Source organism: Drosophila subobscura, chromosome U, assembly GCF_008121235.1.
Source record: "Drosophila subobscura isolate 14011-0131.10 chromosome U, UCBerk_Dsub_1.0, whole genome shotgun sequence".
NCBI lineage: Eukaryota > Metazoa > Arthropoda > Insecta > Diptera > Drosophilidae > Drosophila > Drosophila subobscura.
The window spans coordinates 19,925,959-19,936,261 of NC_048534.1; the positions used below are offsets into that span (position 1 = coordinate 19,925,959).

General features: G+C 46.4%; 2 protein-coding genes across 3 annotated transcripts; one reads left to right on the forward strand and one right to left on the reverse strand.

Moving 5' to 3' along the window:
- The first annotated feature begins 409 nt into the window (after window positions 1–409).
- LOC117901596 (eEF1A lysine and N-terminal methyltransferase homolog) lies at window positions 410–3,054 on the forward strand. The gene is made up of 8 exons (XM_034812409.1): window positions 410–566; window positions 645–767; window positions 827–1,063; window positions 1,124–1,331; window positions 1,390–2,008; window positions 2,069–2,261; window positions 2,316–2,455; window positions 2,519–3,054. The coding sequence occupies exons 1-8, from the start codon at window positions 475–477 to the stop codon at window positions 2,926–2,928; spliced, it is 2,022 nt and encodes a 673-aa protein (XP_034668300.1). The 5' UTR covers window positions 410–474; the 3' UTR covers window positions 2,929–3,054.
- Window positions 2,936–8,902, reverse strand: LOC117901592 (SUN domain-containing ossification factor). Of its 2 annotated transcripts, XM_034812402.1 has the most exons (6): window positions 8,838–8,886; window positions 8,738–8,759; window positions 8,437–8,642; window positions 5,860–7,877; window positions 4,354–5,050; window positions 2,936–4,288 (listed from the first exon to the last, which is right to left on the reverse strand). In XM_034812402.1, exons 1-6 carry the CDS (start codon window positions 8,869–8,871, stop codon window positions 3,477–3,479), a joined length of 3,789 nt encoding a protein of 1,262 aa, XP_034668293.1. In that variant the 5' UTR covers window positions 8,872–8,886; the 3' UTR covers window positions 2,936–3,476. The 2 variants fall into 2 exon arrangements, with proteins under 2 accessions (XP_034668293.1, XP_034668292.1); XM_034812401.1 differs by having other exon boundaries at window positions 8,738–8,902.
- Between the last annotated feature and the right edge of the window lie 1,401 nt (window positions 8,903–10,303).

Genomic DNA, 10,303 nt, shown 5'->3' on the forward strand with positions numbered 1-10,303 from the left:
AAAAATGCGTTAGCAAAATTGTCTCATATGTCCATCTAGCTATTAGCTAGCTATCTAGCTATAAGTTGCCAACACTGCTCTGCTCTCTCAGATTGCTTATAACGATGATGGGGCTTGGCTGCGATGTATTGCACGATGGTAATTTCGATATTTTGTGTTTGGAATATGCGCCGTTAAATTTCAATTGAGGATGTGAACTTTTTGTAAGCTTACATTTTTCATATTTTGTCCAATCTGGCTCTTTTATGTGTATAATTATTAATTATTATAATTATGATTAGGGATCGTGTTGCACGATTGGAAATTTTCATTTTCGTGAAATACCTTCCACCTAGAATATACTTTTTTGCCCAGCCAGTATATGGTATTTTAAAAACATTTTTTGGTATATACCGGTATATTTCTGCTGGTCTGTTTTCGATAAGTCCGCGCTTTATTGTTTATTATATTCTTTCATTTAATTGTCATTTAACAATGAATTTATTGCCAAAGACACGCGAAGAGTTCGCGCAAACCGACTACTGGAACGAGTTCTTCAAGAAGCGTGGCGAAAAGGCCTTTGAATGGTATGTAAAAAGTTAGTTTTAGGACCAACAAAAAGCAACATGTGTTTTTTAACCAAAATTGCATATACAATTTCCTAGGTATGGCGAATATCTGGACCTATGCGATCAGATACACAAATACATTAAGCCGGTGGACAAGATTCTGATGCTGGGATGCGGCAACTCCAAACTGAGCATGGACATGTATGACACGGGATTCAGGTACGGAAAAAGCCGAGTCTCTATGGAATATTATAACCCAAAAGCATTGCCCCACACAGAGACATAACCAACATTGATATTTCGCCGGTGGCTGTGAAGAAGATGTTGGAACAAAATGCGCGCACGCGTCCGGACATGAAGTTCCTGCAAATGGATGCCACAGCCATGACATTTCCCGACGAGAGTTTCTCTGTGGCCCTGGACAAGGGCACATTGGATGCGCTATTTGTGGATGATGCCGTGGAAACTCGAGCTGTGGTGGAGAACTATTTCAAAGAGATTTTACGTACCATGAGGTTAGTAGGCCCAGGCGTCATCATGTTTCCTTGGATCAAGCAATATTAATTCCATTGTAGGAATGGCGGTCGCTATGTGTGCATATCCTTGCTGCAGGAGCACATCCTCAATTTTCTGCTGGACTTTCTGCCCCGTCACAATTGCATGCTGCGCATCGTACACTGTTTGGGCGTGGAGCAGGCCAACAAGGAGAAGAATGCCGATGATGCCATGAAGCTGCCAGTTTTTGTGGTCGTTGCCACAAAATTTAAGAGTCTTCCCATGCCCGTTAGTAGATGCCAAATGTAGCTGTAGAACATTTACTCATCTCATTTGTTATTTACAGATTTTGGAATTCGGTTTGGGCAACGATAAAATGCAAAGGTTTACGGAATCTTCGGAGCTAAGCAACGCCGTGTCTTCCGTGCAAAAAGCCGCCCTGGTATGCAATGGCTTGGCCCGCTCCAGCATTGCCGGACACGATGAGGTGACGCTGGATCTGTATCGACCCTCGGAGAATACTCCGCGCTATAGCATATACATTTTGGATCAGCCGGCAGCCAGAGGCCTGGGCAAATATGCGGCATTTATTGTGCCGCAGGGCAGAGAAGTTGAGTGGCTCTTTGGCACGCCCGCGGGACGCAAGAAGTTGCAGGCATCGGCCAAGTTTCAACGCCTGGCGGTAATTACGCTGCATCGCGATCAAGTCTACAATACCCTCGACGAGGTCAAGGCAGAGCTGGGCGACACCGTCACTAGTTTGGCTCCGTTTGGACTTAACGAACAGATTCCATATCTATCGCTGGGCAGCGACGTGGGCAAGCGGGAGACACTGATCAGTGGCTTCTCCAAGATATCCGGCGAGTTTCGCATCGAGGAAGTGGCAGCCGGTGGCAAAACGTTGCGGCGTCTAATATTTCTCAGCAATCAGTTTGTTGTGCAATCAGAGGCGCTGGTAAAGACAAGTAAGTGGAGTAGAACAATGGCTCTATGGGGAAATTTCTAATGTTTCTGTTTTACTTTAGTTAAAATCAAGGGCAAAAAGGAGCGCAAGAAGATTGACTTTGGTTATTTGGCCTGTCAGCATCACTTGTACATGTCCGTGGGCGTTCAACTGGCCACAACGCTGCAGAATCCCAAGAAGAATGAACAAAAAGATGTGCTAGTCATTGGACTCGGCGGCGGTGGACTGTGCAGCTTTCTACATGGCGCGCTACCGTAGGTTTATAGCATCTACTTGCTGTTTATTTCGTTAATGTAATTCCTTTGCAGTCATTCACGCATTACGGCTGTGGAGATCGATCCCATAATGCTGGAGGTGGCTGAGCAATATTTCGAACTGAAGCAGGACAAACGCTTCCATGTGGTCATTGACGATGGTCTGGCCTTTGTGGAGCGCTGTCGTAATGAAGGTAGAGCTACCCTTATCTATCCCTTAATTGGGTTCCTCTGTAACGTGTTTATTCTTTTTATAGACATCCACTTTGATGCCGTCCTGTTCGATGTGGACAGCAAAGATCTCAGCTTGGGCATGAGCTGTCCACCACAAGGCTTTCTAGCCCACGATGTGCTCCTGCACATCAAGGAGATTATTGGACCCAAGGGTCTGTTCATGCTCAATCTGGTGTGTCGTGATGAGACGCTCAAAGCGGAGGCCATGGCCAATTTGCAAAAGGTTTTCCCGGCCGTCTGCAGCTACAAGCTGGAGGAGGACATCAACGAGGTGGTCTACTGTGCCAACGATGAAAAGTACAAAACGGTGGAGCACTGGCAAAAGGCCATGGGCACCGCAGGCCGTGGCCTAAACACGGCCATCAAAGAGCACAAGCTGGCCAATGAGGATGCGCTCGAAGTGGCAGACTTCCTCAGCGAATTGAAGATATAGAAGAATCGTTTTTTAAATAAATGTTAAGTGTATTTTAGTTATAAATTAAAAAGCTAAACTATTAACTAATTGTATTGTAGAATTGCTAATAATAACAAAATTGCTAAATGTGGCAAAAGAAAACGTATTGCAAAATGTTTTTTCGCTTTCATCAAATTAAAGTAAGGGATTTTCAGATAGCAAGAATAACGAGGCATGGAATTACACATACATAAACGTATACATACATATTTAGCGTACATTTATCAACTTAAGTTTCGTAATTAAATTATTTCAGTTAAACGATTTTTCGTAGACAAAAGTTGCCTTCGTTTGGGTTTAGGTTTTTCGGCTGCTAGCAGGCAACAGCACAAAGTTCGTTGCTAGAAAAGGTTTACAAAATAGAAGTAAGTACTAGAATTTGTTGTTTCTCGTTGCAGTCATTTAAAAGGAACTGAAATTGGGGGCCACTTTTCATACTTTTCTACCAAAACAAATATATAACAATTTATTTATCAACGGCTCTCTCCATGGTGAACACTGGGCTTTAAAATATAGCAAGAAAGGTCTCAAAAAACTTTGCGAAATAAATTATTAAAAGCGCGCTGCTTCTTCTTCGTGGTGGAGGAGGTGGTGCTGCCGCCGCTGTTGCTGCCGCTGCTGCTGCCACCCGCTTGGCCATTACCATTCGGTGTTATGCTGCTGCACTCCCCCGAGGAGCGTATGGCCTCGCCGAGTATGCGAAATGAGTTTTGTGTCGAATTGGAGTTCGAATTGAGTGGAAAATTCACCTCGGACAGCGAGGAGCTATCCAGGCTGGAATTGGGCAGACTTTTGGTCTGCTTTGAATGATGATGCGGCTGCTGCTGTTGCTGCTTCTCGCTGCGCTTCAGGCGATACCACTCCCATGAGGTGGACTCGTGCACCGAATGGCTGTTCTTGATGCCGCCAAAGCCATTGAAGCTGCCGCCCTTGTTCTTGCTCTTGCTGAACGGCGACTTGAAGAAGGCAGGCGAGGACAGCCTTCGCGACTTCTTGGTTGCCTGCTTCTGCAGCTGCGGCTGCTCCGCGCCATTGGACTTGCCATCGACCGCATCCAGCACGAGGTAGCCGGAGGGACCCTCTGGCATGAACTCGTTGTAGGCCAGATCGCTGGTGGGTATAAAGTTGGCCAAATCATCATCGTCCAGCATTAGACTCTCATCGAAATCGCTCTGCGATGTGGGCTCCTCCTCCAGGGCCAGCTCATTCTGCATCATGCTAGCCGGCGCCGACTCCTGCCGCTTGAGCGCCAACTGCTGTTGCAGCGACTTCTTTTTGCTGGCCTTCATACCACCCGACAACGATGACGACGGCTGCTGCTTCAGGCTCTTTAGAGTGTCTGTAAAGGATATCAGTGGTTAGTTGTACTCTGACTGGCATTTGTGAAGGTTTTTTGTGGCTTACCCGCATCGAAGAACGTGTCCAGCTGCTCGCCGGCACTGGCTTGCATCTCCGTCGTGTCCAAGCTGTTGTGCCACGAATGTTTCGCGCCCTTGCGGCGATGCAGCGAGGCTCGTAGATTGGGATTTCCACTCATCATATTGGCAGCAATGTTGTTGTTGCTGCCATAGCACACGGATATCTTGCGCTGCCTGCTGGCCAGCTCCTGGCAGCCACCCACATGCTGGCTATCGCCGCAGTCCTTCAGTATGAGCATTGCCTCCTCGCTGGGTCGGCGCTGCTTGGGCGAGGGCTGGTTGAGCATCTGTTCGTAGGATTTGCGACGATCCAGCTTCGGTTTGGCTGCCCTAGCCTGGCTGGATGGCTGATCCTCCTTGAGCTGCTGCGTCTGGCGGCGCAACTTGCGGTAGTAGACAGTGCCCAGCACGAGCATCAGAAAGATAAAGCTGCCCACAATGATGATGACGAGAATGCAGGCCTGCACTTGGTAGCTCAGCGCACGCACCTCGCCGGCCAGCTCGGCACTTTGCTGCTGGTAGAGCTGCTCCTGCTCGATGTATCGCCTGCTCTGGTCCTCCAGCGAGCGCACCGTCAGCGTCTGTTGCGTAAGCGTCTGCTGCAGCTCCTCCACCTGCTTCTTGTAGCGGCGCGACAGCTCCTCCAGATACTGCCCAGACAGCGACATGTTCCTCTCGAGCGCCTGTGGAAGACAGAAACATTAGCAAAAGGTTTTTATCGTGGCATTGGATTCGGGTATGGGCTGCCTCTGATGACGTTCGTCGGCAAGGTAGCGGCGCCCCTCAGCTTGTTGTTGGCCCTTGGGCGGAGCCCTGAACGGGAAGTGACTCTGCTGCCACTTGTAATGAGCAGCCAACACGCAAGTTGGGCCATAAACAAATCAGAAACTGATTGGGTCAACAGGAAGTGGAATAAGGGATACTCTCCTTCCGGCAGGAAGCAACGGTGGGGTGGATACAAAACACAAACCTTATCGGAGAGACTAGAGTGTAATGAACACAATTTTTTCGTCATGCACACGACATGTATTTTGTTTTTGAAAATGTATCAGAGAAAAGGCCGTTGAAAACCATCCAAGCCTTCGAATATCCTCACTATCAACAAATATTTGTTGTCATGCACAGGACATGTACTTTGTTTATCTATTTTTTTTTGCAGAATACAGCTCTGAGCATAGGAAAAACCTTCGCAAACCCATTATATAAGACGTTCCCTCAGGTACACTTATTCCTCTGTTTTTGTATCCATCTATAAATCCTATTTCTGACACTAGCTGCCACAATAACAGTCCTATCCCTTGGCAGGGTATAATTTTGCTTTGTTTTCCTACACAACCAAGGCCCTTCCATGGTCTTCCATGGCCTGTCTGCGCGTGGGTGGGTTGGGGTTTGTTTGTTTCCACGTTTGTTGGAGCGCTGCCACGCCAACTGCTGACGCACTTGCCCCAAGAACTGAAGTTCTCTGTCTCTCTTTGGAGTTCTTTGCACTCACCTTGATGCGATTGGAGAGGCGTATGAATACACTCTCCGACTGCGCGCCATTCGTTAGCTTCTGTTGCAGATTCACATTGGATCCAATGCCGCCTGCTCCAGCTCCGGCAGTGCCTACGCCAACGCCTACACCCAAATGGTTCCCATTTCCATTGCCCGCCACGGCTGCTGCAGCGGCAGCGGCTGCACTACCTCCTGCGGTTATGGAGGCCACTGTGGTGGTCAACAGATTGTCCAGACTCTCCCAATTGGCGGGATTGCTGTCCTCGATGGCCAGTTCAGCGTTGTGCGGCAATTCGCTGGAGCTGGGCGCCATTGTTGTGGCTTCCACATCGCTGGGCGACTCCACCAGAGTGGGTGTAACAGGTGCCGAGGAGACTGTTGGCTGGGTGGGCGCCACAGGCAGCTCCAGTTCCTCCAGCTCTGCGGGCACATTGAATATATTCACATCTGCGGGCGTGGAGTTCGTTGTGGCGGCAGTTGCGGTCGCTGAGGGCTGGGATTGTTCCCCGATTGAGGGCAGCTCTTGGCTATCCACAGCCTCGGGCGTTACAATTTCGAGGCTTGCTTGGTTTTCCATGGGTTTTTCTACAATCAATTCCTGCTGGCTGCTGCTGCTGCTCCTCGTCTCTGTTGCCGCTGTGGCATTCTCCTGCGCTGGCTCTGGCGGCGGCTTCAGTTCTGGTGTCGCTTCCAACTGCTGATCCACGGTGTTGTTTTGCTCTGCCTGGAGCAGCTTGCACATGGCACCCACATGCTCCGCTGGCAGCATGCTCAGAAAGTAACTCTGCCGCTTGGCCAGGCCACTCGATTGATTGCTGCTCCACAGGCCAATGCCATACTCCTCCTGGCACACGCCACTCTGCAGCAGATCCGCCCGCAGTTGACTGTGATTGAGCAGCCCTTGGAGCTGCTGAAACTGACACGACAGCAGACTGTTGATACGCTGCACCAGCGTAGAGTTGCAGCTGGCACAGCTAAAGGAGCCAAAAGTGGGCGTCCGGCAGAGCAGCGACTCTGCGGACCATTTAAATGCCTTTGTGGGTTTCACCAGCACTTCGGCGGCTTTCTTGACCATTGATATGACCGCATCGGAGGCGCTTTGAAAGATCCCACCACCGCCGCCGCCGCCAGCGTTGCCTTTGTGGCTGCTGCCCTGCTCAAAATCATCATCAAAGTCATCCATCTCATCGCTGGGACGTATCTCCGTTTCGAATGCCTCAAACTCGGAGGTGCCAAACACACGGAACAGCGAAACGGGACAGAAATGCTCCTTGGAGTAGTGCGAATGTATGTCCACGCGTACGAATTTCCCAAATAAATGTGGATGCAACTCAAACGTCTGCACCGTGCGCTTATCCTCCGCCGCAAAGCGTCCCACATTGCTCCAGTCGCGTGTGGGAAATCGCTTCGAAACGGCCACCGTAAAGTTCTTGGGCGATGAGCTGAACAGCTCAAAGTTGGCCAGTTCCACCTTTTGGGCTTGTATGGCCTCGCACAGCTCCACGACGAACCAAATGCGACTGCCGCACGTGCTCAGCATGTACTCATCGCTGGATTGGGTCAACACGGCGCCTGTGTTGGTGGCATCGCCATTCGAGGCAATGATCTTCGCACCACAATCGGGCGAGGCATAGTTCTTGGAGCGCAGCTTCAGTGTCGATGGTTTGCCACTCGCCGATCCCGTGTTGTTCCTTCGCTGTGCTGAATTATTGGCCACCTGCTGTTCCAGCTCCATGGCCTGCTCGCGACTCGCTTCCGCCTCCATTTGCTTTTGCGCCCACTCGGAGAACACGGGCATGGGCACCTCTTCATTCGCTTTAGTCAGATTTGCCTTTGGGGCCATTGTGTCATTTGTTGTTCCCTCTGCAACTCCTGCTACTCCTCCAGTTTGCTGCTCTTCGCTGGTCCCATTCCCAGTGCCGTCATCTCCTGCAGCGCCCAGAGCCTCTGCTGATGCAACCAATCCATCCAGATCATAGCCTCCACCGGGATCATTGATTTTCGGCATTTGTTCATCTAAAAAGGGATGGAAAAAGCCTTTAGTTCTATGGAGAATTCTTGACAGTAGGAAAATATGTAGAAAATAGTGCGTTTCGGAGGGTTTTAGTAAAGTTTGTTTGCTGGTAATATCGATAAACATTGGGAATGCTATCGAAATAATACAAAAAGTCTTCCATATTCAAGAAAAATCCAAATTAGAAAAAGATTTGGCACAGAATTATCTAAAATGATAAATAATGTTATCGATCAATATCGCACGATAGCGAAATATCGAGGCTGTAGTACAGATTTGATCGAAGATCTACACTTTTTAGGTATTTTTGTGACTTATTCCGCTCTTTGCTACACACTCTTGAAACGCACTGTACATGTGCCTATCGATTATTATCGTGAAATCCCGAATGAAGTCTAAGGTCTCAGCTCTTTAAAGCAATTGCAAAAATTTTTTTGCGTCTTCTTTCTCTCTTTTGAGCTTCATTTTCAGTTAATCTTCAGCTATAAGCCTCTGAAACGCACTGTACATATTAAGTACACACGTGTACTAACATTACATCATCTACATGTAAAGTCTTACCCTTCTGAGGCACTTCCTTGACTGCCTCAAACAGTGGCTGCAGCGTTTGCTCCTCCTGCTCCTGCTGTTGTTGTTGCTCCTCGCTTTTGTTGCTCGTCGGTGACTGTATCTCCTCGAGTATAACAGATTCCAGACGATTCTTGAGGCGATCCAGCGGCAGCTCCGTAACTGTGACAGTTGGCAGCTCCGTTATGATCTCTGGAAAGCTAATAAAAGAAACAGAAATAAATGAATTTTTGAGTGGAATTTAGAGCAACATTTTATGTGTAATTTATTGCTATAATATGTAAGTATTTCGCACCTCATAAATACCGTTGATATGGCTATTATTTGTGAGAACCATATAATCCAGAAGAATATTAAAAACATCGTTAAATTCGTTTTCAACTTTTTCAACTCACAACAAATGAACTTCACAGCGAATTGTAGCAGCATTTTGTTACATTCGTTTTGTGGTTGTCTGGGTGTCTGGGTACGGGGGGCTGGCTTCGTATTATACAATATTTATATGGAGAATTATTATAGATCATTAACGAGTCGATCGAGTGGCAACAACAGCTGTGACCCTAAGCAAGAGTTACTTCCCAAGCACATCCGTGTGTGTACTGACACGTTGAAATCTTTTGGGTTGATTTGTCGCTAAAGCAATTTATTAACTTAACTGGCAGCTCTGTAGCAGTCTCTGAGGTGTCGCTAAGTGTGTAAATATCATGGCATGGAATAATAAAAACTCTAAGTGACAATGGGAAATATTTTTGGAGTGCGCCGTACTGGGATGGAATGAAAAGGGTATATGAGACTTTCTGTTGCTTGGGCAGTTTGCGATTTTTAACCAAAAATAATGTATTTTCCAGGGTATGCTTGTGGTTCATGTGGAGCTATTAGTCAGTCTTTAATTTCTGGTTCCTTTTGTTGTACTTAAATGCAAAGTATACCCGTAATAAATAGTTTCCTTTGGTGTGAAGTTTAAAATTAGGAAAACTCGCACTATTTGTTGTTCTGCATAAAAATATCACATGAAAGCGGTATCCCATAGTCGTAACATTCAACTTTAAGCATTTTTTGTATTAAAACTACAAAACAAGTGCGAGCGCGCTCGAGATCTGCAGTTGAAACAGCTGTGAGTGACGTTGAACAGAATAACTCTGAGAACAGAGAGCGAGAGAGCGAGCGAGCAACGGAATGGGAATTCATCGATTAAAAAATGTTATTGATAACAATCGCAAATGAATAAAAATATTCATGAGCTTCAAGAACAGCAACAACAACTAAATTCTATATGGAAAATCTGTGATGTGGGGTAAAACACAGGTTTAAAGTGCGCTCCCGAAGCTGATTACAGAAAAAGGAATTCCCAGATTTAAAAACAAAAATAAAGAAAAAATTTAAATAAATAATCTAAAAATAATAACAATAAATATAACATAGGGAAAAGAAAATTAAATAATATACATCTCACATATACATATACAACTGTCTCAAAATCATATTTCTCAACTTTTGTTATTAGCTTGTTTGCAAAATTATTTTGGTGTTCAAAAATTGCATGTGACAGTGTCAAATTTGACAGTTCGAAATGCAAAAACCATCAAACTAATTAAACAGACTGAAATAAGTGCATATAAGGATCTATATTATAGATCTGCGATGCATCAAGAAGCTTTCTCTCCCACGTATTTGTGTCAAGTGTGAGATGAAAACTGCGTGCAAATTGGAGGCGTTTCATGTATATAAATAAGACATTTGTGATTGACAAAAATTATGTCAAGATTGAACTTATTTTGGTTGGCAATTTTGTAATTAATGTTTATAATTAAGCAACGTTTTTTCGATTTATTTCTTCGGTTCAAACTGCTTTGGTCAGTGA

Coding starts and splice junctions, on each gene's coding strand:
- LOC117901596 (XM_034812409.1), top strand. CDS start 475: ATGAATTTATTGCCAAAGACACGCGAAGAGTTCGCGCAAACCGACTAC. Junction 1,064..1,123: donor GAGATTTTACGTACCATGAG/GTTAGTAGGCCC, acceptor ATTCCATTGTAG/GAATGGCGGTCGCTATGTGT. Junction 2,262..2,315: donor TTTCTACATGGCGCGCTACC/GTAGGTTTATAG, acceptor ATTCCTTTGCAG/TCATTCACGCATTACGGCTG.
- LOC117901592 (XM_034812401.1), bottom strand. CDS start 8,871: ATGCTGCTACAATTCGCTGTGAAGTTCATTTGTTGTGAGTTGAAAAAG. Junction 8,643..8,737: donor ATATCAACGGTATTTATGAG/GTGCGAAATACT, acceptor TTCTTTTATTAG/CTTTCCAGAGATCATAACGG. Junction 7,878..8,436: donor CAAGGAAGTGCCTCAGAAGG/GTAAGACTTTAC, acceptor ATCCCTTTTTAG/ATGAACAAATGCCGAAAATC.